This window comes from Scomber japonicus, chromosome 7, assembly GCF_027409825.1.
Source record: "Scomber japonicus isolate fScoJap1 chromosome 7, fScoJap1.pri, whole genome shotgun sequence".
NCBI lineage: Eukaryota > Metazoa > Chordata > Actinopteri > Scombriformes > Scombridae > Scomber > Scomber japonicus.
In genome coordinates this window covers 28819780-28844775 of record NC_070584.1, presented here as the reverse complement: position 1 = coordinate 28844775, position 24996 = coordinate 28819780, and the positions used below count along the sequence as shown (strand labels likewise).

The following is a 24996-nucleotide window of genomic DNA, read 5'->3' as shown; positions in this document are numbered from 1 at the left end:
ATTATTATAGTGGTTAGTGATTGTGTTAGGTTTTGCAAATAAGCTAGTAGCACTATCAGAGAATTAGCTTATTTCAAGTATTTTCACTGGAACATAATATTTTCAGAGGTCTTTTTGTCTTTTATTCATTTGTACAAATCAACTATTTTTGCTTGTCATAATGGAGAATTTTATACATGTTGGCATGACCCTGAATGTCAGCACAAAAAAAAATCCACTATCTGAAAGTTCTGTCTAAAGTACATCAACAACAACATACTGTATTCTTCCAACACTACACATCTCTCTCTCTCTCTCTCTCTCTCTCTCTCTCTCTCTCTCTCTCTCTCTGTCTGTCTGCTTTGTTACATTGGAGCAGGAAGGTCGTCTGCTAAGCACACAGCTCTCACAATCCTCAAATTGATTCAACAGTATAGCCACAAATTAACGTTATCATCAGCTACCCAGCGCTTTTTGTCATACAGAAAAGGTGAAGCAAATCATTGTGTAATTTTCCTGTGAGGCAGATAGATAATTTTACCTTGATTTCTGGTGAAAATAAATGCAAAACACAGAGGGGGAAAATATATTTCACCCTACATTTCTGTCTCTGAATTTACTCTCTATCTGACTGACAGATCCCAGTAGCTGATTGAACACCATAAAAGGTTTCTTATCACAAATTGGAGACAAATTTTCTGATGAATGAGATTGTGCAATATAATTATTTTTCAGTCAGACATACTAACATCTGTTCAAAACAAGCAGTATGAATAACATGAAGCCACATTGAGAAATAGAGGCAGATCCTGCATTGCCCAACAGCTATATTTTGTTTTAGCTTCCAAACTGAGCTCAGATCTGTATAATTTCTTTCACAGCCTTATAAGGCCATCAATTACAAATTTGTTTAAACTACATCTAGCCTAAAGAGTGACATTTATGCATAAAAGAAGTTCAGCCTTGGTTCCCCCTTTTTCTTAAATAACAATCACACATTTTGGTGTAGTTTTACACTAACAAACTGCTTTGCTTATTCTTTATTTCATATTGACTTTTGATCAGCTGAGCCAGAGCTGACTTGATGAAATGTAATCTACTTTGTTTGCTTTATTGATTGCTGCAAATGATTACCAGGAAGATAAAAAAACAACAAAGAAAACAAATAACAAATAAACCTTTACAGGAATGCTCTGATTTTGTCACTGAATGACTAACATAGCAAAGCCTGACAACACAGAAGCATGAAACCATTGGTACACTAAGTGTATTGCAAAAAAAAAAAAAAAACCCTTTCCAAAACATCCTACTTGTGTGATTATGTTATTTTGCTTTGTTTCCATAATTCAATTAGCTCATCCTGCAATATCAATCTAAGCCATACAGTATAGTGTTTTCAAGGTTTTGTTAAGGATCCACAGTTTCATATAAGGTGCTATGTGTGTGTGGTCACTTCCTTTTTTTCTGTGAGCCTCTGACATTGTATTTGGAGGTGGGAACAGAATTGTGTAAATCATTGAGCAATCCCCTTTTTTGTCTGTGAAGTCATCCAGAGCTCTTTGAGTGTATACTAGTGCTTCAGTGTCCAGTTACTAGTTCTGTTTGGCAGTTCTGGGTAATGAAGATAAAATGCACGTAATAACCCAAATCTGTGTCCTATTTTGTTGGATGCATACGGTGACCTTTGTGACAAGTCAAGGTAAGACCAACCTCATAAAGAAAATACATTCATTTGTCAGTTTGAGTATTTTTGCATTGTTTTATCAGACCATTTCAGTTTGAGTTGGACAGTTTATTGTTGTGATTACCATATAAAATGATTTAGATTTGTCTGTGTTTACTTTTGTCTCACAGATTGTACACTTGAAGCGTTTATAAACAGTCGCAAGTATGATTTAAATTTTGACACAACTGAACTGGAGTCGAGCTACGCTCTTGGAAAACAAGTGAGAGTGGGCTGCAATGTTGGCTTTAGTGGCTTTTTCAAACTGATCTGTCTTGAGACTGGATGGAAAACTGTTGGTTCTAAATGTCAAGGTAAGTTACCATTTTTTACTGCTTGAAAGAGAGATAAACACCAGAATATATTACATACAACATGTAATGCTGTATTAATATCAATTCTGCTCAAGTGACTCAACTTATAGTTTGAATGAGTTTACATTACATTACATTAAAACGTATTATTCTTAATGTATTGTAATTGTTATGCAATATAGTATAAAAATAAGTGTATTAATCTTTTAAATGAAGAACAACTAATCATAAAACTCATTTGTTCTATATCTTCCATGAAAATTTCAAATAGTAATTAAATGTGGTATTGATTAAACATTATATGGTCACAGTGCACTTATAGATAGTAAAGTCTATTTTGGCATGGTACTTCGGTTGTTGGTGTATGGGGGTGGGGGTATTGCTTAAGTCACTTTCAGGGACACAAACCAGATTTCAGGCCAGTTGATTGGGGGCGGCTTGTGCAACTAGGGACAAAAGCCATGTCCCTGATTAGTAAAACACTGATTTTTGGGTCAGTGGTTAACGTTAAAGTAAAGGTTAGGGTAGATAATGGGTTTAGGCTATTAGCGGTTATGGGTAAGGTCAGGATAAGTGTCAAAGAAATGTGTGTAAGTCTATGTAAAAGTCACTTAATCAAACTTGTGTGCGTGTGAGTGTGTGTGTGGGGGAGGGGGGGTTAGGGTTAGGGTTAAGGTTTCCTGTCTCTTTGCACTTTTGACTGTCAAACAAAGGCCAAAAATGCCCCGAATTAATCTAACAAAACAAAATACAAAAACAAGCAACTTTTGATGGGCATTTGAAGTTATTTTACAGACTATTAAGCAATTAATACATATTTAATGGGTGTGTAACACTTACAGTTTGCTTATATTAGCTGCCATACATAGTATTTACCCATAATCTGTATCATACATATGTTTTTAGCAAAATCATGTGGTCATCCTGGCGATGCCCAGTTTGCAGATTTTCAACTGGAGAAAGGAGATGATTTTGTCTTTGGATCAGAAGTTGTGTACACCTGCCACAAAGGGTATGAAAATATTTATGATTATACATGTATGCTGGTGTTCCTTATAGATCTTATTATATGGAATCCTGCTTAAATGTACTGCCTCTCGATAAGACATTCGAGATAAGTTATCCTTATTCCATGTTCATGCACATGTTTCAGTTATCAAATGGTCAGTCGAATAAACTACCGGCGTTGCTTGTCCGAAGGCTGGGATGGTGTTGTCCCTGTCTGCGAAGGTAAGAGCTGAAATGAAGAATTTGATTCACACACTCACACACACACACACACACACACACACACACACACACACACACACACACACACACACACAGTAAAATCTCTCTTTGTCTCTTTGATTTCTCAGTTTCAGCTGTTGGAAATATTTAAAAAACCTATACCTGCTTGTTTGCTCAGTTTTTCAACCATGTTTCTCCTTCCAGCCCAACAGTGCCCAGTGATTCGTGTGGAAAATAATGTCCAGGTGATTGGAGACCTAGAGGAAGGGAACTATGGCAATGTGATACGATTTAGCTGCAAGATCAGGAATCAAATCCTGGAAGGGCCTTCAGAGATCTATTGTGATGAAAATGGACAATGGAGTGGCACAGCTCCAATATGTAAAGGTACATGCAGCTGTCAAAAGTAAAAAGAGCAAGTGCAGGGAAGTCTGTCTTTTAGAAAAGGTTAGGATGAGAAGAGAGTGAAGGAGGTAAACACAGATTCATACATGCATACATATAGGCATAAAACACCATAGCAACCGTAACTACTACATAACATGAACGGCAATATTACCGTAAAAGCAAAGAGGAACTGGGACATGCCCAAACCCAAAATCTAAAAATGTATGTATATATTTTTTTTCTTTGTCGTCTAATACCAGGTATGATGAAACTCAGTTATTCAGAAAAACAGTTTGTAAAAATACAGTTCAAAACAATAAAAATAACAAGTAGCTGAGAGAATTACAGTGATACTAAAATCACAATAAAACAAACAATGTGATTTTCATGGGCTTGAACATCTTAGAGGAAAGGCAAGTAAAGTTTATTCTTATAGCACATATAAATGTAAAATTATAAAAAATATATTTAATTACTATTAGACATTAATAATAATAATTAAAGCTGCAAGCAGTGATGAACGAGCCCTCGCCACCCCATGAATGTTGGTTTACAGATACAATAGGGCTTCGCGCTGGTCAGTGCTCGGGCCCTAATAATAAGTTAAAAAAAGAAATGAAATAGGAGAGTAAAAAGTGTCAGTGCAGTTACAATTTAGTGTAAGAAAAGAATCAACGTCTTCAAATTTGATTTAATAAAAGTCAGCAGGAAGCAGAAAACAGCTAATTCAGTTACCTTTGATTTCTTTTATTATGTCTAAACAAAACCTGGATGACTAACTACCTAGCAGGCATAAACTGAAATCCTAAAACTAACCTATGAATAATATTAATTTAAAAAATAAACTCTGTTCTAAGCAGCAAATATCACCAGTAGTCTGGGGGCTTAATCTTTTCATCTCCCTGTGAGGAATTTGAAGTATTTCCTTTGCCGTATTTTGCCTCAATTTAGAAGCCAGTAGAGATGTGACAGGGAATTACAAAAACAGAGAAGTGATTAAATGCAAAAAAGAAAAAGAAGCCCCCAGCTGCTTAACAACTGAGGATGTTGCAAGTGGATGGTCAGTTTATTGAACCCTGCCCTGCTTGTCTCTCTAATCAACAGGAAGTCTGGTCAACGAGCTTTATAGCAAGAAAACAGGAAAAGTAGAATTGCTCAGATTTAATTGTCCGGAATCAGAAAAGCAATTCTGATATCGACTGTGATGACTTGACCTGTTTTCAGTCATTTTTTTTTTTTTTTTTTTTAATTCTTACTCAATGTAGTATCGGTGATGTTAAAATCAACCTGCTATATATCATTTGTTGTCATTGGCTTTGAATTCAATCCCATAAAACCATACAATGTTTTCAAATATGTTTGTTTACTCTGAAATCAGATGAAACGTTACAGCTCATTTGCCTTTTTGTAGTTATGTAATTATATCCATGCTTGTGTGTGTGTGTGTGTGTGTGTGTGTGTGTGTGTGTGTGTGTGTGTGTGTGTGTGTGTGTGTGTGTGTGTGACTCTGCATTCTTCAACAGAGGTCACATGTGCACCGCTTAAGATTGACAATGGTAATGTTCCTAATGAAAAACCTGTGTACAAAGAACATGAAATCTTGGAGTTTGAATGCAATTATAAATATATACGCAGTGATGGAAGACCTTCAAAATGCACCAAACACGGAACCACATCAGTTTGGAGCCCCACACCTTCGTGTGACGGTAAGTATGAATTGAGTAATCCTGATTACTGGTGTTACTGACTAGTGGAAATTAGTGTTGGACAGTTGGATGTGTTGTAGTCTGTCTTGTTGCAACAAACTAACAAGCAATATGTTCAATTTCCCAACAAATGCAGAAATAAAATGTAAAGTGAACCCACTTGAAGGAACCAGGTTTGACCCTCCTTACAAAAATTTGTTCTCGCCTGGGGAAACAGTAAGAGTCACTTGTGATGATAGATACTGGGTTTCTACACGTCAGGAAGTCTCAGCAGTGTCCACTTGCCAAGAGAACGGAGAGTGGACCTTCAGACCGATATGCCAAGGTATAAAACTACATACATGTCGGTGCCAGAGACACCTCTGTATTTAAAAACCCATGATGATGATGATGATGGTTAATCTGAACCTGATCAATTGATACACACAATTATTTCTCTTATTCTAGAGGTTACCTGCTCCGATAGGCGACAACCAAATATGGATTACTGGGAGAGAAGGTGGCAGTGGCAGCAACAGACACCTACATTGGGTGCCACTAGGAGATTTACCTGTAGCGACGGCTACAAGAGTGCAGGTGGAGCTATATCCGTCACATGCACCAGAGATGGGTGGAAACCAGATCCAGCTTGTCAAGGTATTATGAAGTTAATCTTAAATCTGTTAATTACATTATTTTTATACATTACATTATTTTTAGTTCATACAATATCATATTATATAATATAATATTCAAAATAGAGTTTCATAACAGCCAAACATTTTAGTTTTGAACAAATTTGTGAAGGCTGACGTGAGCTGGGACTCAAAAGCATACTCGTTTTCAGGGGTAATCAGACAAACTGTCCTTTAATCAAGCCAAAGCTGGTACACAGGTGATCAAGCAGATGGGCAAATGTACAAAGAGAGCAGGCAAAAAGGCAGGTTCAAAAAGGGTCCAAGGCTGTCACGGAGGAACAAAGACAAACTGTATCAGAAATTAGAAAACACACAGGCTGTGTTCGAAACCGCATACTACATACTTCTATACTACATACTTCCATCCTACACACTACACACTAAACGACCAGATAGTAAGCAGACCGTTTACACTGTAGTAAACTACACGATAACCCACAAGCGAGAAAGTAAAGTAGCCCTTTAGATCCACAATGTAGCGCTTACATATGTCCAAATAACACCTGTTTAAAGTTTTGTTCCTGCGAATTCGGAGTTAGCCGTATCGAGTAACGCACTTCCTGTCATTTTCATAAAATAAAACACCTGTTACCTTTTATTATTAAGAAAACCATAACGATAGAATTTGTGCTTTTATTTTGAAAACAGGAAGCGAAATACCCTCGCTGTAGCTAACTTGAAACTACTGAGTTTGTATTTTGGGTTTTTTTCAGAAGTTGCGTTGCATCTTGGGTAATTTGAGTGTGAGTAGTCAGCTATTGATGCATACTCTGCATTTCTGGAGAATCTAGTAAACCATCCGGGAACTTATCACATACTCTAAATCACATACTACGCAGTTGAAACACACTACATACTTCAAATGACGTCAGAGTTAGTACGAGTAGTAGGAAAGTATGAGGTTTCTAACAGATCCAATGAGACACAGGTGCAACACATTAGGGCGGGGCAGGTAATCACACAGGCGGGAAACACACGAGGGCAGGAAGTGAAGGACCTGAAACAAGACAGGAGGTGAGTTTCAAAATAAAACAGGGAACATAAGACAAGACACTAGGTGAATCAAAAAGTAACTTAACTAACAAAGCAAAATGTGCCCAAATTCAAACTGTAACTGTAATAGTTCATTTGTTTGGGGATTATTTTTGGCCATTTGGTGCACTGGTGAATATTTACAGCAGCAGTGTGTGCATGTAAGAGGGATTGACTTACTGCTCATGTTCATGGTAATAAAGAAACATATTCCCCAGTCCTCACTGATATTAAGTTTGGGTTTTTTACTAGACTGTTTTGTTTTCATGCTACATGTTGCACTTTTTACATAAAATGATTACATATCTTTATTAACATTACACTTAACTCAATTATTTGAATCCAATGTTCAAACTAGGATGTGAAATGCAACACCTCAGTCAGTTGTTTTTTTGTTTGTTTTTCAGAGCTAACATGCCAAGTTCAAAATTTCGAGAATGCAGACATTGACAGAAGTACCTCAGAAGACAAGTATGAATACAAGCACAATGAGCAGGTTAACTATGTCTGCAAGCCTGGTTATGAAGGACGTTTCACTCTAACTTGTGACAATGCACGTTGGATTGGGAATGCACGTTGTACACGTAAGAACATGCAATACAACTAAAAAGTCAAATGTTGTTTTTTTATCCCTAAACTATTATTTTCATGCACACAAAAAAAATATTAAAAGAGCTGAATCTGGGACCAGAAAAAGATTGAATTTACATGTTTATGCACGTTTCATAATTTAACATGATTTGTTTCAGGTAAACGGTGTGAAAAGCTTGACATCAACAATGCATACCTGATCCGCAATGAAAAGCAAAGTTACAACCATGGTGAAAGAGTCGGATATGCATGCAGAGATGACCCTAACAGAAGATTTACTATTATCTGTGAGCTAGGTGTTTGGACTGGAGTTCAGATGTGTGAAGGTAAGAACATACATCTTCAACAAGTACAGTTTACAGTTACATTATAGTGTGATTAGAGTTTGTGTGTGGTCTCATACTACAGCTAAATCTACAGTCATGTAAAACCAAAGTTTGCAGCTGGTGTAATCAAATAAAGGATGTGTATTTTTTAACAAATTTCTGCTTCATGCCCCATCTCTATCATCAAGATGTGCATTTTCAAAATCCTGCTCTCTTCCTCTTTTTGTCATGTGAAAGTCTAACTGCCATAAACAAAGTATTTTGCCCTGGTTTTGCCTCTCAGGATATATAGATCACATTAGCTTATATTCTCCTGGAATTGAGTATAAATCAAAGAAAACAATGTGCTCTTTCTGATAAAGTAAAAATGATTCATTATTAATTATTATGCCTAGAATATGTGCACCAAATCTCAAGGTAATCCTTCCAAATAGCTGTCAAGATATGTCACCAAAAAAACAAATATCTTCTGGGGAACATAAATGCTTTTATAACTCATGGCAATGAGATATTTCAGTCTGTCCCAAAGCTGTGGACTGACAAACAAACCACATTGGTGTCCCTCAAGGGTGCATTCATACTAAAATTGTATTGTTACTGTTCTTTGATTGATGCTATTTGGATGTAACTTTTTCTCTGTTTTTTATAGCTAACTTAGAATGTGCCAAACCCGAAGTTCCACATGGATTTGCAGTTAAAATAGACAGCACACTGTACTACACCTGCGATGATGGTTTTAAGCTTTCCTCTAAAGGCTGGTGGGGTGAAGCCAAATGCAATGATGGCCAGTGGTCTACACTGCAACAATGCATTGGTAATACATTTCGAATGTCTTGCTTGTTGATGTTTTAATTAGCAATCCAAATAACGTTTTGGAATCAGTAAAGAAGAAAGAAAAATTACATTCACACACACACACACACACACACACACACACACACACACACAGAGAGAGAGAGAGAGTCAAAAGCCAGTTAAGTGCAGCCAGAAGTGAAAATGTAATATAGAGCATTTCATTAACCATAAACGAAAATTATATATAACTGAAAATATATTCTAGCGGAGACCCAAAATAAAAATACAGTGCGCATGTTATGTCCTCTGTTACACAGTGTTACCTGATTTATTTTATCCAGCCTTGAACTCCTTTGAAAGCAGAAATTTGGTTTACTTATTACATGGTTGTTCCCTACAATGTATCTAAAATGTATCATCTTATCCAATCTAGGCAAAGATAGGTGTGGTAAAGTGCCTCTGATCCCTAATATGGAAGAAAAACCTGTGAGTGGCATCATACGAAGCATCATAGTTACTTGTAAGGATGGATATCAGCGTCAGATTGACCGCTTAACCTGTAGTGGCGGGAAATGGGATACCAATGGGATAGCATACAAAGACATCTGTCAACGTGAGTCATCTTCAGTCTTATTTTATCAAATGTCATTTATAAAAAAGTGTATGAGATGTATGCTAATACTGTTCATGTTTCATCTCTTGCAGCTATCAAACGCCTCTGTAAGCCTCCACCTAAAATAGAGAATGCTGTTGTTACGACTCCATATCAGAAGGAATACTTGTCTGACAGTCATGTAACTTATCGGTGCCGCGACAAGTATAAAATACAAGAGGGAGACGACACGATTACATGCAAAAATGGGCAGTGGGAGGCGAAGGACATTGCATGTACACGTACGTACTTTCAAAAGCACTTCACAAAACTGCCAAAAGCAAAAGTCACTCAGAAAAATGCTGAATTGCATTATGAATGTATAAGAGAAAAAATTTAGTTTTCCAGTTTTGCATTCAGTGCCCTTTTAAAGGGGACATGGATAGGTTCAATTATAATTCTGATATTATCTGTGTAGAAAAGGGTACAAGTAACTATCTGGCAATAAGAAATGTGTTACATTTGTGAATATGTTACAAAAAAGCTGTATTCTTTCCCAGTTGAGCTTTCAATTCATGGAGCACATTTAGCCTGAATTTGACATATTTATCTAATCACATTAAGTTGTGTACTAACAATATTTCTGCTATCTGAGCAACAAAGCCTTGAGAAAAACTCTCTAACATCTAGCTTGTGATAGGAAATCAAGTGGAAAGAATGTTTTTTGTAAAATAATACCTCTATACAATCTAAATGGACATGTCAGATAACAATGTATTTCTTATATGTTTTTAGGGTACTGTGAAAGTCCCAAAGCCCAGAGGAGGATCATCGACAACAAAGACACATATTTCAATGGGACTGTCTTAAAGTATCACTGTCTTAGTACCACTGGTGAAGAAGCTGAAGGCACTGCAACGTGTGTTAATGGCGAATGGATTGAAACAGTAGAATGTGAAGGTAAGGAGAAGTCTAAGTGAAAGCAGATTTAAAGCATAGGTGCTGATTGTATGAAGTCTATCTGAATTAGGGCTGCACGATATATCGTTTGAGCATTGTCATCGCGATGTACGTGTGCACGATAGTCACATTGCAGAGCCTGCGATGTAGGAGGCAAATGAACTCATCTAATTTCAAGGGTAGCTGACTGATATACACTGCATGTAGACTCTGCGTGTGCAGTGCAGCGATCCACCAATCACATTCGTTCTTTACTCAGTTGCCAAGCAGACTACCCTGACAGCCGCCAATCAAAATCAGAGAGGAGGAAACCATCCCCCTGCACATGGAGTGAGTCGCTGACGCTGCCGGTAACAACAACAACGATGCAAAATGAGCAACGAAAAAGAGAAAACCACCGAAAATGAAGACTTGTTGCCAAAAAGAAAAACAGTGTCAGTTATCTGGAATGATTTCGGTTACAAGAAGGATGACGTCGACCAAACACGTGTTCTGTGTCGGCAGTGCCTTTCACCTGTTGCCACAACAAGAGATAACACAACTAACTTGTTTGACCATTTACGTCGGCACCACACAGCTCAGTATGACGAATGCAAAGCCTGAATGTCTGAATGTCGTCCAAAACAAAAAAACATTTCAGAAGCCTTTGCAACTTAAAAACAAGTTAGTTGTGTTACCTCTCGTTGTGGCAACAGATGAAAGGCACTGCCGACACAGAACATGTGTTTTAATAGTTAGTTTTTTCCAATATCGTGCAGCCCTAATCTGAATATAGCCTAATACTCACAAACCCTAGAGCCAAGAGGGGATTTCTCAGTTGTGGAACTACACAGTCCTCTTTCGGTGTAAAAATGCATTGTAAGGTTCAGCCAAAGATAATTTGGTTTCAGCAGTCTGAGTTAGCTCAATCAAGTCGGTATCTTAGTCTTACTCGTCGCATATAGGTTTATTGAAAGTATTCATATCACCACAACTTAGCAAGGAAATTGTCTGGGGAAAAAAACAAGGAGGGAATTTATACTAAAAAGACTAACTCTGAAAAACATGCTCACACAATTTAGCTCATATTAGGTTTGGCTAAACTTCAGAATGCATTTTTGCACAAAACTAAGTGTGGATTTTGTTTTCCATTTCTTACAATGCAGTCAAGACCTGTGAGTCTTTCAACATTCATGTTATGTTTCATGTTATGAGTTTACAAATATGATGAGAATGGAATAATCTCAGCATATTTGCAAACTCAAATGTGCATATTACCAATTGGGGAAAAATAACCATAAGGGGAATATTTACTGGGACTAGTTAAACCTGCTCACTTGTGTAGCACAGAGAAATTGAGAAACAAGGTATTACCATCATCATATCATGAGAGATTGAAGATGAAAAGTGTAACAGGAGTTTTGGCAGTTATATTTTGCTTCTATAGCTAAAGTGGGCTCAAAAATAATCGAAAATGTAAGTTCAAAGTAAGTTCAAAGCATTTTTAAAACTATATTTTAACTGCGTCTAATGAATATTTTGCAAGAAAACAACATCTGATGAACTGACAGTTATGATGCTTTGCCTTAAAATACAATATAATCTATGCATGACACAATACCACGAGTAACAAAAATGAAAAAATGAAATATATGTTTCTATTTTAAACAGAGTCGTATAAGACAAAGGTTTCATGTTGCTTAAGTCACCCAAATATCTTCACTTTTTTTCTTTAAAAAAAAAATCTTTCAGGTTACATAGAAACTGATTCATGATTTACATCCACTGTATGTTGAGATGTGAGTCTGAACACCAACATTTTCTCCCACAGCTTCCACTCAGCGACAGTGATGCTGAATTTGTTGGAGTACCACAGAAATCTCAATAAAATGCATGAATAAAGGTTTCTATCGTGTTGTTGCATTGGTTGTTTGGTCACAATACCATGAATGAAAACTATATTTTCCTTATGTGCATAATAATCTTGCTACATAATACATGAAGCTGATTCAGACAGTATAATCATTGGTCATTGGCTGGCAATGAATTATTGAATCTATGTAATAATCACATCTGATATTATGAAGCTTTGGCATATTGAATAAAATAAGAGATAATTGCAAAGTTATGCTTAGAGTTTGTTTTCTTATTCTAAAAATCAGGCATTTAAAGCACCAACACAGTAGGATTAGAAGTGTGTCGTGAACTAGTAGGCTGCTGGTGAAAAGATCTCACAGTCAGAAGTAGGAGATGGGGAGAGGAGCAGTGGTAGGTTGACCTCAGGTCTCTACACTGAAAGCCTGAAGTAGGAGGAGCGGGTGGGGGTGTGTGGGGGGGGGGGGGGGATCTAGCACCTCTATGGTAGCCTAATGTTGCATAAAGTAAAATTAGTCACACTACCAAATTAAAACACATTTTATAAGTATGCTGTTCTATTTGTGTGATATAGGATTTGGCTATATTGACTTTTATTTCTGTGGTTTTTATTAGCAATATGTTCTAATTCTTGATAATTTTATTCTCTATTTCATTTATAGTTATATGCTAATAGTTTTTTGTTCCTCGTACTTCATTTTTGGTATGTGTGATTGTATATCGTTTTGGTATTTATTAGGAGTGTGCATCTGTCCAATATGTGACGATATCTCGATAAAAGGGGTACGATAGGATACAGGAATGATACATTTTAAAATGGAACGATTCGGTTTGATTAGATTCAGTAAGACTTCGATACGATACGATTCGATACAGTGCGGTTCAGTTTGATGGGGTATAATACAATCTGATAGTTCCTTGTTTATAGTAGACAATCATTTTACATCATGAATTAACATAAGTTACTACTATAAATGTCACATTGCCTGCCTTCAAATAGATTTAGAGAACAAGTAGGCTATATTTGTTACTTTTGACATGTGAATTCAGAAACATGTCATGTTTATTAGTGTAACATATTGCACTGTATGAACTCCACAAATCCTCTATGACAATGAAAAACAAACAATAGCCTCCTCATCGCCTGTTTTCCCCATGCGAGTTGAGTTTTGTTGTACTACCGGTCTACTTTACTGTGATTTTACAGTCTTTGCGTATACATGTATATACTTTAAGCTCGACGGTGTGTTGTGAATATTTTACATGGCATGTGCTCTAACCACTCAACCACAAGGGCGCTGCAATTGTTTTGCATTTTTTGACTATTTTTTCCGGTCATATATTTCATTATAGAAGTGTTAAGATTTCATTTTGTGAGCTGAGTGTATCATCACACCTCTAATTAGGATAAAAAGTTTTATTAGGGTAGTAGTAGCATGACATTTTGGGAGATTAAGAAAATTGTAATTAAAGGAAATACGCTGACACAAGTGATGTTCATACAATAATTGTGCTTTGAATTTAGGGCATGAAAATACTACGCAAAGGTGTGTGCTGGTGCAGAGTTTTGTACAAAATGTTGAAAAAGCAAAGTATATTGTTTTATAGTTTGCCTTTATTTCAACTTTAATATTCAGAAACAGCATAAAATAGAAATAATCTCCTTTTGGTCATTTAGGTTTTTGTCCAAGCATAATCTCTCAAAATTAAATTGAATATGAATAATCCAAATTATTATTATAGAGTGTAATCTTTTAAGGTACATCTAGCCAAAAGTTTCAGTTATTCACAGCTGACTTGACTTCTATTATACACTAGCTGGAAACCTGCAATAATAATAATTTCAATAATTTTGATCCCTATATCAGACTTACAGATCTGAAAACATTTAACAAACGTGACTAAGTAATGAATAAAGTAAGACACAATCAAAAAGAGCATGTAAAAAATGGGGGCAGTGTAAGGTAGTTGTGTTCTGGTTAATTTAAGTCGTTATTACTTAAATAACCAAACATACAGCTGGTTTAAGATTAACGTATGTCAATATAAACTTGACAGTGACACATGTTTTGCAGGAATTCAAATCTCAGCATCTTTTTCCATTAGATTATTTTTTTAATGTATGAATCATTATAGTCCAAATAAACAGCATGCCCTCTCATTGTCATCAGTACCATTTCTCTAACTGCTACACTGACTCACTGATTTTTATAATGAACTTTGTACTGTAGTATCAGTACTAGTGATACAATGACACAATGCTCTGTGTTTGTCTGAACTGTTGACCTTTATTTTACCTCACATGACCAATGAGGAGGAGTCCTCATTTACAATGGTGTCGAGAAACATTTACAGCAAGACAACAAAACACAGAACAATATCAGGTAAAGCAATCAAAGGAAAGAAAGAAAAGAAAATATCGGGGGGGGGGGACAATGAATAAATATAGTTAAAGAGTCAAGATAGTGTGAAGTCAATAACAGTTACAATCAAATAAAACAAGGTCTGAGATAAGACTTTTGAACAGCTGCATTGATGCTAAAAAATCTAATTTTAAGGCCTTTTGCAGATTGTTCCATGTGTAAGGTGCATTATAAGAGACAGATTTCCCATTTCAGTTCTGACTAATGGAATATAGAGCAAAACAACCAATTCTGTGAGCGAGTACCAATATTGTATAATAGTACATATAATATAATATAACTTAACTGTCTTAATTGTACTAAGATGTATTGTTTTTACATAAGTGTACCTGGGGCAGTCAGGTCAAATTTTATTTAGATTTATCATAAATGTTTCCTCACATCTGCCCCAAATTAAGTTATTGTATGTCAAATCAGTGAAGCAGTATGTTTTCTTTCAGACAGAATCAGACGGGAATATATGAGAATTCAAGACAAAAGTGCTTTTTCGGGAGGTTTATTGTTTATTTATCTTCTTGTTGAAAAATGAGAAATCCATGCAGTGTTTTATGAATTCATTTGATAGGATATCAAACAAATATATTATGCCAAGTCTTCTTGAACTTTGAGTATTGATTCTGTGAACATTGTGTGTTGTGTGTATTGCGATTCGTCATGTTGTGTTCATACACAACCTTGCGTAATCCCACTGGGCAGTCCATGTTGTGACCCTCAGTGCTCCCTGATGACTGCAGCTGGGAACAAACACACAGGAATTCTGCCCAGTAAAGTGTGTGTCAAAGTCTTTAGCCTCAGTTAGACTCGTTTGTCACCACGCAGCTGCTCGTCAAAATGCGAGCGTCTTTAATTCTTCTGTTTCTCCAAGTGTGGGGGAATGTTGAAGTCTCTTTATCACAGAATGGTAAGACAGATTTTTTTAATACTTGACTCATATGATTTAGCTTTGTAAGAGTGAATTTAAAGACTTCCACTTAAACTGTGTGTTTTGAGTTTTGGTATTGCATAATTAGAGAAAGATTGGTGTTGTTAGTATGTGATGGCTGGTTTATGTATCGTATAGTCTGAAATTTGTGTTGTTACCCAGTCATATATCTAAATATCTACTTTTTCACATTCTGATATGATTCTCATAACTAGCTACTAACTCTGTGTGACATACAATTGTTAAGAAGACATGTCCAATTTACTCGTCTTTAACTATGTTGCTGTTTGTTAGCATGTTCAAGGCTCCCAGAAGTTCCTCATGGCTACGTATCAGAGGAGACCAAAAAAGATCAGTATGGAGAGGGAAATGTGATACATTTCTCATGTGAAACCGGATATATATCAGGTCCAACCATTAGATATATGTGCACGAACAGCGGTTGGATTGCTATCCATAAGGGAAAGTGCTTCTGTGAGTTAAACAGCTTTCTGTCCTACATTTTTTATTTTGTTAACACTTAGATGTCTGCAGTAATCAGATAACAACAAATGTGAATCTTTTATATTATCATTTATATTATATAATTCTTTATATTATATACTGCTATATTGGTTGAAATAGTTGCTGTTTTTTCAGGGATACATTTTAAAACAGCAATGATGTAGCACAGAATTGTATTATTACAGCTTGCCCTCACAAGAAAAGCGACAGTATAGGTCTAAAATTCAGGCTGGCAAACAACGTCAATATAAGATGACTTGATAGGAGGAGGCAGGTTGGGTGGATGGCTTGATAGCTAATGACCTTTGCTGCAGGTGACCATTTTTCGGCTCTGTTTTTTGTTTGTTTGTTTGTTTTTAGGTCAATGGTTAGATAGATAGTTGACAATGCTGCAGGAGTGTTTCCAACCGCAAGTTGGGACATTGAATGGCGGTTGTGTAACTTCAGCACCATGAACACATTGAAAAGCAGTGAAAAGCATCCTGCAGTGAGCTGCCATGCAATCTGTATGAAAAACCTGTGCCAGATTCACATTGCTGCACTTCGTCACAGATGGTGGCGGCAAAGTGCAGCCATGAACTTATTGTGGCTGTTTCTGAGCAATCCATTCTGTGCGACAACGGGTTGTACAATTATAAAGATGCAGAGAAAAAGAAGTCAGTATGGACAGAGATCACCAGTCTGCTTAGTGTGACTGATGAGTTTTGAACTGAGATGTTATAACTGCATGTGGGTCAATATTAGGATATTTTTAGTGCACTAACTTGCCTTTCTGCTTCAAGTTCAATACCCACTTTGTACAGAAGTGATGAAATAGGCTATTCATTTCTAGCACATAGGTGACATCATGATCACTCCCGGGTCTGGAGGGAGGGATGCACCCACAGACGATGCACTCTTCAAATAATGTCTCATCAAGGATCTAGACTATTTATAAGAATTCCTTTCCCACTGAAAAGAAAGTTAAGTGGGATGACATCTCTTTGGCAACCTATTTTACTTCAGATATGTCAGCAGTATTTTTTTGGTTCACATCGGTAGTTAAATTACTGCGGCACACAGAATGACAGAAATAAAAGGTCATGCCCCAACGCCACTTTTCACCACTGTTCAGTGTGTTCGCAGCATAAAGAAGTAAAACCTACTACTACTAACCAAGTGGGTTTTGCGCCAAAACCAAACCAGACCTTGACCTCAGCGCTGTTGCACCTCAAAACATCATGACTTTTATTTTTTACAGTGATTTGAAACAGTTTTGAAAAGTTAGAGTGCATTGCTACGGCCACTAGATGGCATCACTATTGGTCATTTTTGCCAGCTTAAATTTTAGACCTATACTTTTGTTTTTATGAGGATATGTTGGTTTTTACCAAAAGAGTAGAACAAAAATCTTACTACTGCCAGTTTGCTGGTACTTTCAAATACAATTCAGCAAGAATTTTGAGGTTTTAAATTACCGTACTTAGGAATTGTTTCATTGATGAAAAAACTTTTCTTTTTTTTCCAGTAAAGCCATGTGAACTCCCTGATGACATTCCCAATGGCTATTATCAAATTACTCATGGTGAAGACTTTGTTTTTGGAACAACTATCAAATATTTTTGTAATGAAGGGTAGGTGCATCTAGAATGATTCATATAAATTAGTTTAATAATAATTCTTGAATGGCGTATAATAGAGAATAATAACACAGACATTGACCTGGCACATGTTGATTGTGTTATATGTCGAACATTTTTCATCTCCAAAAGAGAAGCTTTATTGTAGTGTTCATTACAGGTATCAAATGATGAGTAAGGAGACCTCCAGGACTTGTTTTCTGGACAAATGGAGCAACCATGTGCCAATATGTGATCGTAAGTTTTACACAACTATAGTTTTACACAACTATAACAACAAAACAGCAAGTCAAAGTTCTTACAATCTTACATTCAACACATAATATGTAATATGTAACGCTTCCTAATTAAAATGACTAAAAACAACTAGACCTACAGTATGTTACATATTTTGTTGAGTTTTGTACATTACCCAAATTGATTCCATCAATTTTCTCTTGGTCGCCTGGCAATGGAGTCATATTCCCTTTACACTTCATCAAAGAGTATACAGTATGCACATAAGATGATGATTAACTTGTACGTGTGTCAGCATTGCAGTTGTCCACCATAATTGCATCATAACCTTAACCTTAACCATCTACCAAAGAGTGCATGCACATAAAATAATGATCTTGTGCATCAGCATTGTGGTTGTCTGCCAGAAGCTGTCATAAATTAACTTTCTATCAAGTTTTAAGCCACGTTTATATTGCCATGTTTATATTAAACTTTTTAGGTATTGGTCGTTTTTAATTGTATCTTTCAATCGGATGAAGGATTTAAGTCATCAGAGAAACAAGCTGAGCAAATATTAGCAGAAACTCAGCTCACAGCTCCTCCGGATGTCCCGTGTCTGCTGAACAGTGCCAGAGAAACACTCATTTTTAATGTGAATCTACTTTTTTTTCAGTGTTTTTACCTGTTTTAATGACGAGTCCTTTTGTTTTTGAGAGGAGGAGACCTCTGCAGATAATTCAGCTTCTGAACATCGACGGAATCCTAACTAGGAGAAGCAGACCACAATGACAGCTATGGTGGTTATTTAACAATGAAGACAACAACTCCCATGATCCCACACTACTTCATGACATCATAAAAGTCCTGTTTTTGTTATTGTTTTGATTGAGAGACACCTAGCAGGAGAAATTACATGTTGTGCCTTTAAAGCTGCACCGTGATGTTTTGGTGTTTTGTTTGTTATTGGATTGTAAATGTAAATGTGCAGAACGTGCAAATGTGTGCAATGTGTAAAATGTGCAGGAGAGAAAACTGTACTGTACAAACCATCTCTACAAGTGACTGTTTTAGAAAATCGTTGTTGTTTTGTTTTGTTTTTCGATCTCCGGGTCAATTTCGGATTCATTCAGCCACTATATTGTTGCATATTGTTTCCAAATGCTATGATAAAGTAACTGTGTGCAACTGTGGTTCACTCCTCTCACTGGCTTCTTCTTCTTCTCCACTGCAGGAGCAGCCAAGACTCATGGGTACTGTAGTATTTAGACAGCTTGAACATGTCCAAATGAGAGACATTTCTTAGGAACAAAGCTGAAACTATTAAAACTGGTGGTCATAACTTCTATGCTTGGTCTTACATAGTATTAAAAGTAGTTAATTCTATGTGGAAAAACACACACAAAAACCAGTGGGTCCTACCACTTTGTGGCTCAATGGGGAGGCTCTGTTCTCTGCTGCAACTTGAGATTTTAGTTGAAAAAATAAGTTTATTTATACATCAAAGTGTTTCCTTCTTCAGCTTTGTTTTCTTCAGTGAACTGACTGACTGTTTGTGTTTACTCAGCTTTGAGCTGTGCCCCCCCGCCAGCAGATGAATGGATCACAGTGAAAGATTTACCAGAAAATGAAGACCCCATACTTCCTGATCGTTTTCTCACATTCAGCTGTGATGCTCCTGGGAAATATCTGAATGGTAGTTCTAGGCTGATATGTGGCACAGATGGACAGTGGGATAAACCATTCCCCACTTGCGAAGGTAAACATTTTTAGATTAAAAATTTAATACCGTAAATAAATTGTTTATGATAGTGTAGAGCATTTTATGATACCCTATAATGACTGCATACATAAGAGTAACCCTGTAGGATGTTAACCCCTGCCAATTAAACCTTACAAAGTGTTTCATTTCACATCTGTTTTATTCTTTTCAGACTTTGCTTGCAAAGTTGGTACGTTGGACTCTCATCTCCGCGTAGTTGATCTACCAGAAAACAAAACAGTTAAGTCTGGAAATAAAATACGGTTTGTCTGTGACGAACCATATGCCGTGGACGGGCCTGAAGAAATTGAATGTTCGGGCCATGAGCAGTGGAGTGCCGAGTTTCCAACTTGTTCTGGTATGTATGTATGTATGTTAAGTATACAAAGAAAAACAGTTCATCATTATCAGTGGTGGACGAAGTACACAGACCACGTACTTGAGTAGAAGTTGAGATACCTAGTGTAAAATATTACTCCAGTAAAAGTGAAAGTGCTCCCTTTAAATGTCGACTTGAGTAAAAGTATAAAAGTACTTGGCTTCAAATGTACTTAAGTATCAAAAGTAAAAGTAATTTGGTGTAATGTAGTTCCAATGTCTTGGTATGTCCTTTATACACTCAATCAAGTCATTTAAGGTTAAAAAGCCCACTAACACCACCCTGAAAACAAAATGTTTTCCATTTGTGATATCTGGTATCGATATCTTTTGAAATTATCATAAGCACATCATACTAAATGGAAATCACCTGATTAGGAATTAATAGGGAGGGGGAAAACCACACTAGACACATATTTCTTTAACTTCCATGTGTTGGCAGGGCAGGCTACTGGACAGCGAAACTTTGTCAAATGAATGCTAATAGAGATATGGATGGAGGAGAAGGCAAGTTGGGACAAGTAGCCAGGTAGGGGGCCGGGCCAAAACTGCTCGACACACGATGTGTTCTGATTGGTACACTTGCGGTGCACGTTCATTTGGACCTGTCACAGCAGCTGGTCATGCATGCATGTTGTGGAAAGGAACATCGAAAGGAACGACAGGTTTTTGGAAAGTAGTTGAGTAAAAAGTAAGATTTTCCTCTTCCAAATGTAGTTGAGTCAAAGTATAAAGTCTCACAAAACAATGATACTCAAGTAAAGTACAGATCCGCTAAAAAGTTACTTAAGTACAGTAACGAATTACTTGTACTTCGTTACTGTCCACCACTGATCATTATGATCTTCTCATTTTGTGATTCAATGACTTCCTGTTTGTATGCATCCATCTTTAGGACAATTTAAATATTAATGTGATAGATTCATGTAAATATACTTTTTTCACATGCTCATAATATAACCTTAAGAATCTGTATACCAATAAGTGATGATGAAAACATTAAGATTGTAACTTTAGTAATAGTTTAGTAAGGCATATTCTCATCTATGCTGAAGCTTACATGTGGGTACTTTAATTTAGTAGAACATATACATACATATTGGTACAGAGGTAAAGATTTGGATTTAGATTTACCCAAAACCCAAAATGTCAGATCTTAAGTCATGTATGCTGTTGTTTATATAAACCTATTGACCTATTAACAAATGTTCTTCCTTTAAACAGAACAATGCAAAATCACGGATGTAGCTGGCACCATACGGATGGAGAGACGTGTAGTAGGTCAACAACTAGGGAAAGGAGAAAAGTTGAAGTTTTATTGCCCCGTACGTGGACACTTTCTTCGAGGGAATGCAGAGGTTGAATGTTTATCAAACGGACAGTGGAGTCATCCTTTCCCAACATGTGGAGGTAAATAAATCCTTCTCTTATACTCTACTTGTTCCTTATTTGATGAAACTATGATCAAAGGTCCATGACCTAACTTTCAGATGTTTCCCTCAGAGGGCTTGCTTTTGCTCTATATACCCTGCATTTTAAAGGATGTTGAATCTGCAAAGGCAGTGGAGCAATTTGTTTATATTGTGAAGCAATTCATGCTGAAACTGTTATTTCAGGATGTGGTGGACTGTAAAATCACATCAAATTTAACCCTGCTTTTTATTTATGAGAAGCTTGTCAGTTTGATGCATATTATCTTTTTGTTGCTATTTTCTTCTTCTTGGAATATAGCAGTTGTTCTTAGTGTTTCATGTTTAATATAAATATTTTAGGGCACATTTTACTAGGTATTAACATATAATCTGGGTTATAAGAATTGGCAAAAATGCATGTGATTGCAGATAAAATGCATGTAAAACACACAATTGAATCGACCAGACCACATCTCAGCTGTTGTCTCTTACTGCTATCTTGAGCTGCTGAGCTAAAAATGTTCCTCTGCAAAGGAACAATAAGTCGAGCTCATGCAGCAATATCACTCTTGGAGACTCTTAAGGGACCGCTATGACATACAATGCAGGGGTCACATGAGCAACGTGGGTAGCCAAGGCAGTGCTAGTGGTAAAAGGCCTCTCCATCTGCATTGATGCTGTCATGCAGACGTCAGAGTGCTGGCAGAATTTAACTGAATGCTTTTACTCTGACAGCAAAATCGCAGATATATATTAATATATTCCAGTGGAAAAATGCTTTAAAAAATTGTTGGGAAGAAGAGAGCGGCCCCACTGGGTGCGTCATTTGTCTGGCACCTGGGCTTCAGAGAAATGTCATTCTGTTATGTGAATTTATGGTTTGAATTTGTGGTGTTAGCCTAGTCAGCAAGATTGCTTAAAATAATTTTTTGAATGCCTACGGCTCTCTCCATTTGTCCAGGAACCTTGCTGGGCAGGTCATACTGGTCCACTCTTGCATTGCTTCCCTTGACTTAGGACATACCATGTACTGTATGTAGACAAGTATGCCCGGCTTCCCCTGGGATCTCAATTTGTATAAAGAGATCCAAGATGGAAAGGCCCATGATCAGATATCTTTTTCAGATAATGTAGTCAGATTAGTGAGCATGTTAATACCAGGATCTAAATGTGGTCATATGGGTAACAATAGTACAGTATATATATATATGACTGTATATATACGACTGTATATACTGTATAGACATAATAATAATAATAATAATGCATTTTATTTAAAGGCGCCTTTCAAAGCACTCAAGGTCACCTTACAAGGCACATATGGGTAACAATAGTATATATATATGACTGTATATACTGTATAGACATAAAGACTTGTGACAAAAATAATTGAATTTTACTTAAATTGCACCAAATCACAACAAAAGTTCAAAGGTACTAATTACTAATTTGTATTTTTTTTTTCATTTAATCCACAAATCATAAATGCAAAATAACTACAGATCACAGTCAAAGACCTGTCAATTTAGAGACAATGTCATAATTTCACCTCAATAATGTACAAACTTTGTTGTCACCCACATTTTTTTAGAACCTTCGCGTTGCGGACGGCCACCTTTCATTGCAGATGCAGACACCACAACCTCTTCTAAAAGTGGCTACGACCATGGGGAAAAGGTTGAATACAGGTGTCAGAACTACTACACCATGAAGGACGGGCCTTACAAAACCTGCAACAACGGTGAATGGACTGGAGAGATGAGATGTCTCAGTAAGTCATGATTCCCTTTATATTGTTAATACTCCATTTCTCCCAATTACATTGCAATTTCACTAAAACTTATTGAAGATACCGAAATGTGTTAGGTCCTGTGCTGTAATATGTCAGTGAGATATAAAATCTGTTAAAAATGTCATTTACACATCATATTTAAAATTCAAATTCATTACTTATTTAATTTACATTGTTTTTGTCTTTTAATTTGTTTTGTATTCCTTTTCTTTATACTGTCATTTGTTCTGTCTTATTATCAGCTTGTCATTCAACTAACTGTAAAGCACTTTGAACTATACTAGCCTGTATGAAAGGTGCTAAATAAATAAAGTTTGATTGATTAATATGATACTGATTATGCACTAAATGTATTTTTTACCCACGACTGGTATTAATCATATATGGAGTATATACAGTCAGTCATCACATGAATGTAATACTATTCATCTGTTATCTCTACAGAACCCTGCACTGTGGATCGAGCACTCATGAACAGCCATAATATCTCATTCAGATACAAGAATGATGATAAGCTGTATTCAGTACATACTCAGCCAATCACGTTTGTGTGTAAGAGTGGAACAAGACAGTACGGCAGCGTGGGAATGCGTCAGCATTGTAATGATGGTGTGATGAACCTGCCAACTTGCCGTTAAGTGTTTTATCCTGCTGGATATGATGAGCATGAACTGGCTAGAAAAGCATGTAAGAGATAATCAGAGTTAAGTTTCAGACAAGTTGTATACTGATCCACTGTCTGTACTTCAGTGTTGTGTTTGGCAATTTTAATAAAAACATATACAGTATGTTCACTCTGTCTGTTTTCTGCCTCTAAAACCAAAAGCATATGTATTTACTATCAGAATAAAGCCTTTGTGCCCCTTCTTGATTCTTTAATGTTATGAGACAGAGAGTCTGATGTGCTTTTATGAGAGAAAATGGTTCTCATACAATAACTCAAATATTAATGCATAGTCAGTTACAAATATATTTTGAAGCTATTCTTAATGACAACAGCTCAGTGATTATCAACATAAAGAGCAAAGGTTTACATTGAATGTACCTGGAAACTGTTTACTGCCAATTCAATCTTCTTAATGTTCTCCATCAATGTCAGTTTTATTTGATTTTCCAACATTTTCTCCTGACAATAAAAGCATTATTAACAAGTTTCTGGTTATGTTAAGATTGTGGTCTTGCTTGAATTAAATATTTTTTGTTATTGTCAATGAAGCCTATGAAAAGACACATAAAAAAGAACAATTTATCAGTCCATCTCACAATACTTTCTGACTTAACAACTGCTCCCTTAGAGATCGGAGGTCTCCACCGATAGGAGACCCCGGGGAAGACCCAGGACACGCTGGAGAGACTATGTCTCTCGGCTGGCCTGGGAACACCTCGGGATGCCCCGGGAAGAGCTAGAGGAAGTGGCTGGGGAGAGGGAAGTCTGGGCTTCTCTACTTAAGCTGCTGCCCCTGCGACCTGACCCCGGATAAAGCGGAAGAAGACGGTAGGGTACGGTAGGGTACAGTACAATGACCATTTTGAAGGAATATCCCGGTGTTTTTAATCATTTGTAACAATGGAGACAACAATCGTGGATTGTGTTGACAGTTAAAAGAAATATTGCCGCTTGCCAAACAATAATTAACTACAACTATAACCTTTCCCAAACCATAAAAACATGTTTTAGTGGCATAAACCTAACATCATGTTATTTTCAAACACCTAAAGGTATTACGTTTTCTGGCTGAGAACAAATTCCTTTACAGTATTGATAGGATACTGAAAATGTATAAAGGGTACATAAATTGAAT

General features: G+C 36.5%; 2 protein-coding genes across 11 annotated transcripts in view; both read left to right on the top strand.

Annotated features, from left to right (window-relative positions):
- The first annotated feature begins 1476 nt into the window (after positions 1-1476).
- LOC128361481 (complement factor H-like) overlaps positions 1477-24996 on the top strand; it is a 66749-nt gene continuing 43229 nt past the window's right edge. For 3 of the 9 annotated variants that reach the window (XM_053321960.1, XM_053321956.1, XM_053321965.1), the window contains exons 1-8: positions 1482-1678; positions 1834-2016; positions 2923-3028; positions 3170-3246; positions 3451-3633; positions 5157-5339; positions 5476-5664; positions 5787-5975. In XM_053321960.1, the coding sequence (XP_053177935.1) occupies positions 1609-1678; positions 1834-2016; positions 2923-3028; positions 3170-3246; positions 3451-3633; positions 5157-5339; positions 5476-5664; positions 5787-5975 (1180 nt within the window). In that variant the 5' untranslated portion in view covers positions 1482-1608. Of the gene's footprint in view, positions 1679-1833; positions 2017-2922; positions 3029-3169; positions 3247-3450; positions 3634-5156; positions 5340-5475; positions 5665-5786; positions 5976-24996 lie in introns of all 9 variants that reach the window. The other 6 variants (XM_053321961.1, XM_053321963.1, XM_053321957.1 and 3 more) reach the window with 5 other exon arrangements.
- On the top strand, positions 15115-23988 carry LOC128361483 (complement factor H-like). Of its 2 annotated transcripts, XM_053321967.1 has the most exons (9): positions 15118-15490; positions 15806-15985; positions 17523-17628; positions 17795-17871; positions 19418-19609; positions 19785-19970; positions 21215-21400; positions 22994-23173; positions 23639-23988. In XM_053321967.1, the coding sequence occupies exons 1-9, from the start codon at positions 15421-15423 to the stop codon at positions 23830-23832; spliced, it is 1371 nt and encodes a 456-aa protein (XP_053177942.1). In that variant the 5' UTR covers positions 15118-15420; the 3' UTR covers positions 23833-23988. The 2 variants fall into 2 exon arrangements, with proteins under 2 accessions (XP_053177943.1, XP_053177942.1); XM_053321968.1 differs by lacking the exons at positions 17523-17628; positions 17795-17871 and having other exon boundaries at positions 15115-15490.

Bases quoted from the DNA above. Each gene is read 5' to 3' on its own strand.
- LOC128361483 (XM_053321967.1), top strand. From the start codon at position 15,421: ATGCGAGCGTCTTTAATTCTTCTGTTTCTCCAAGTGTGGGGGAATGTT. The intron at 15,986-17,522 runs GTGAGTTAAACA...TTTTTTTTCCAG, and splicing joins CCATAAGGGAAAGTGCTTCT to TAAAGCCATGTGAACTCCCT. The intron at 19,610-19,784 runs GTAAACATTTTT...TATTCTTTTCAG, and splicing joins ACCATTCCCCACTTGCGAAG to ACTTTGCTTGCAAAGTTGGT.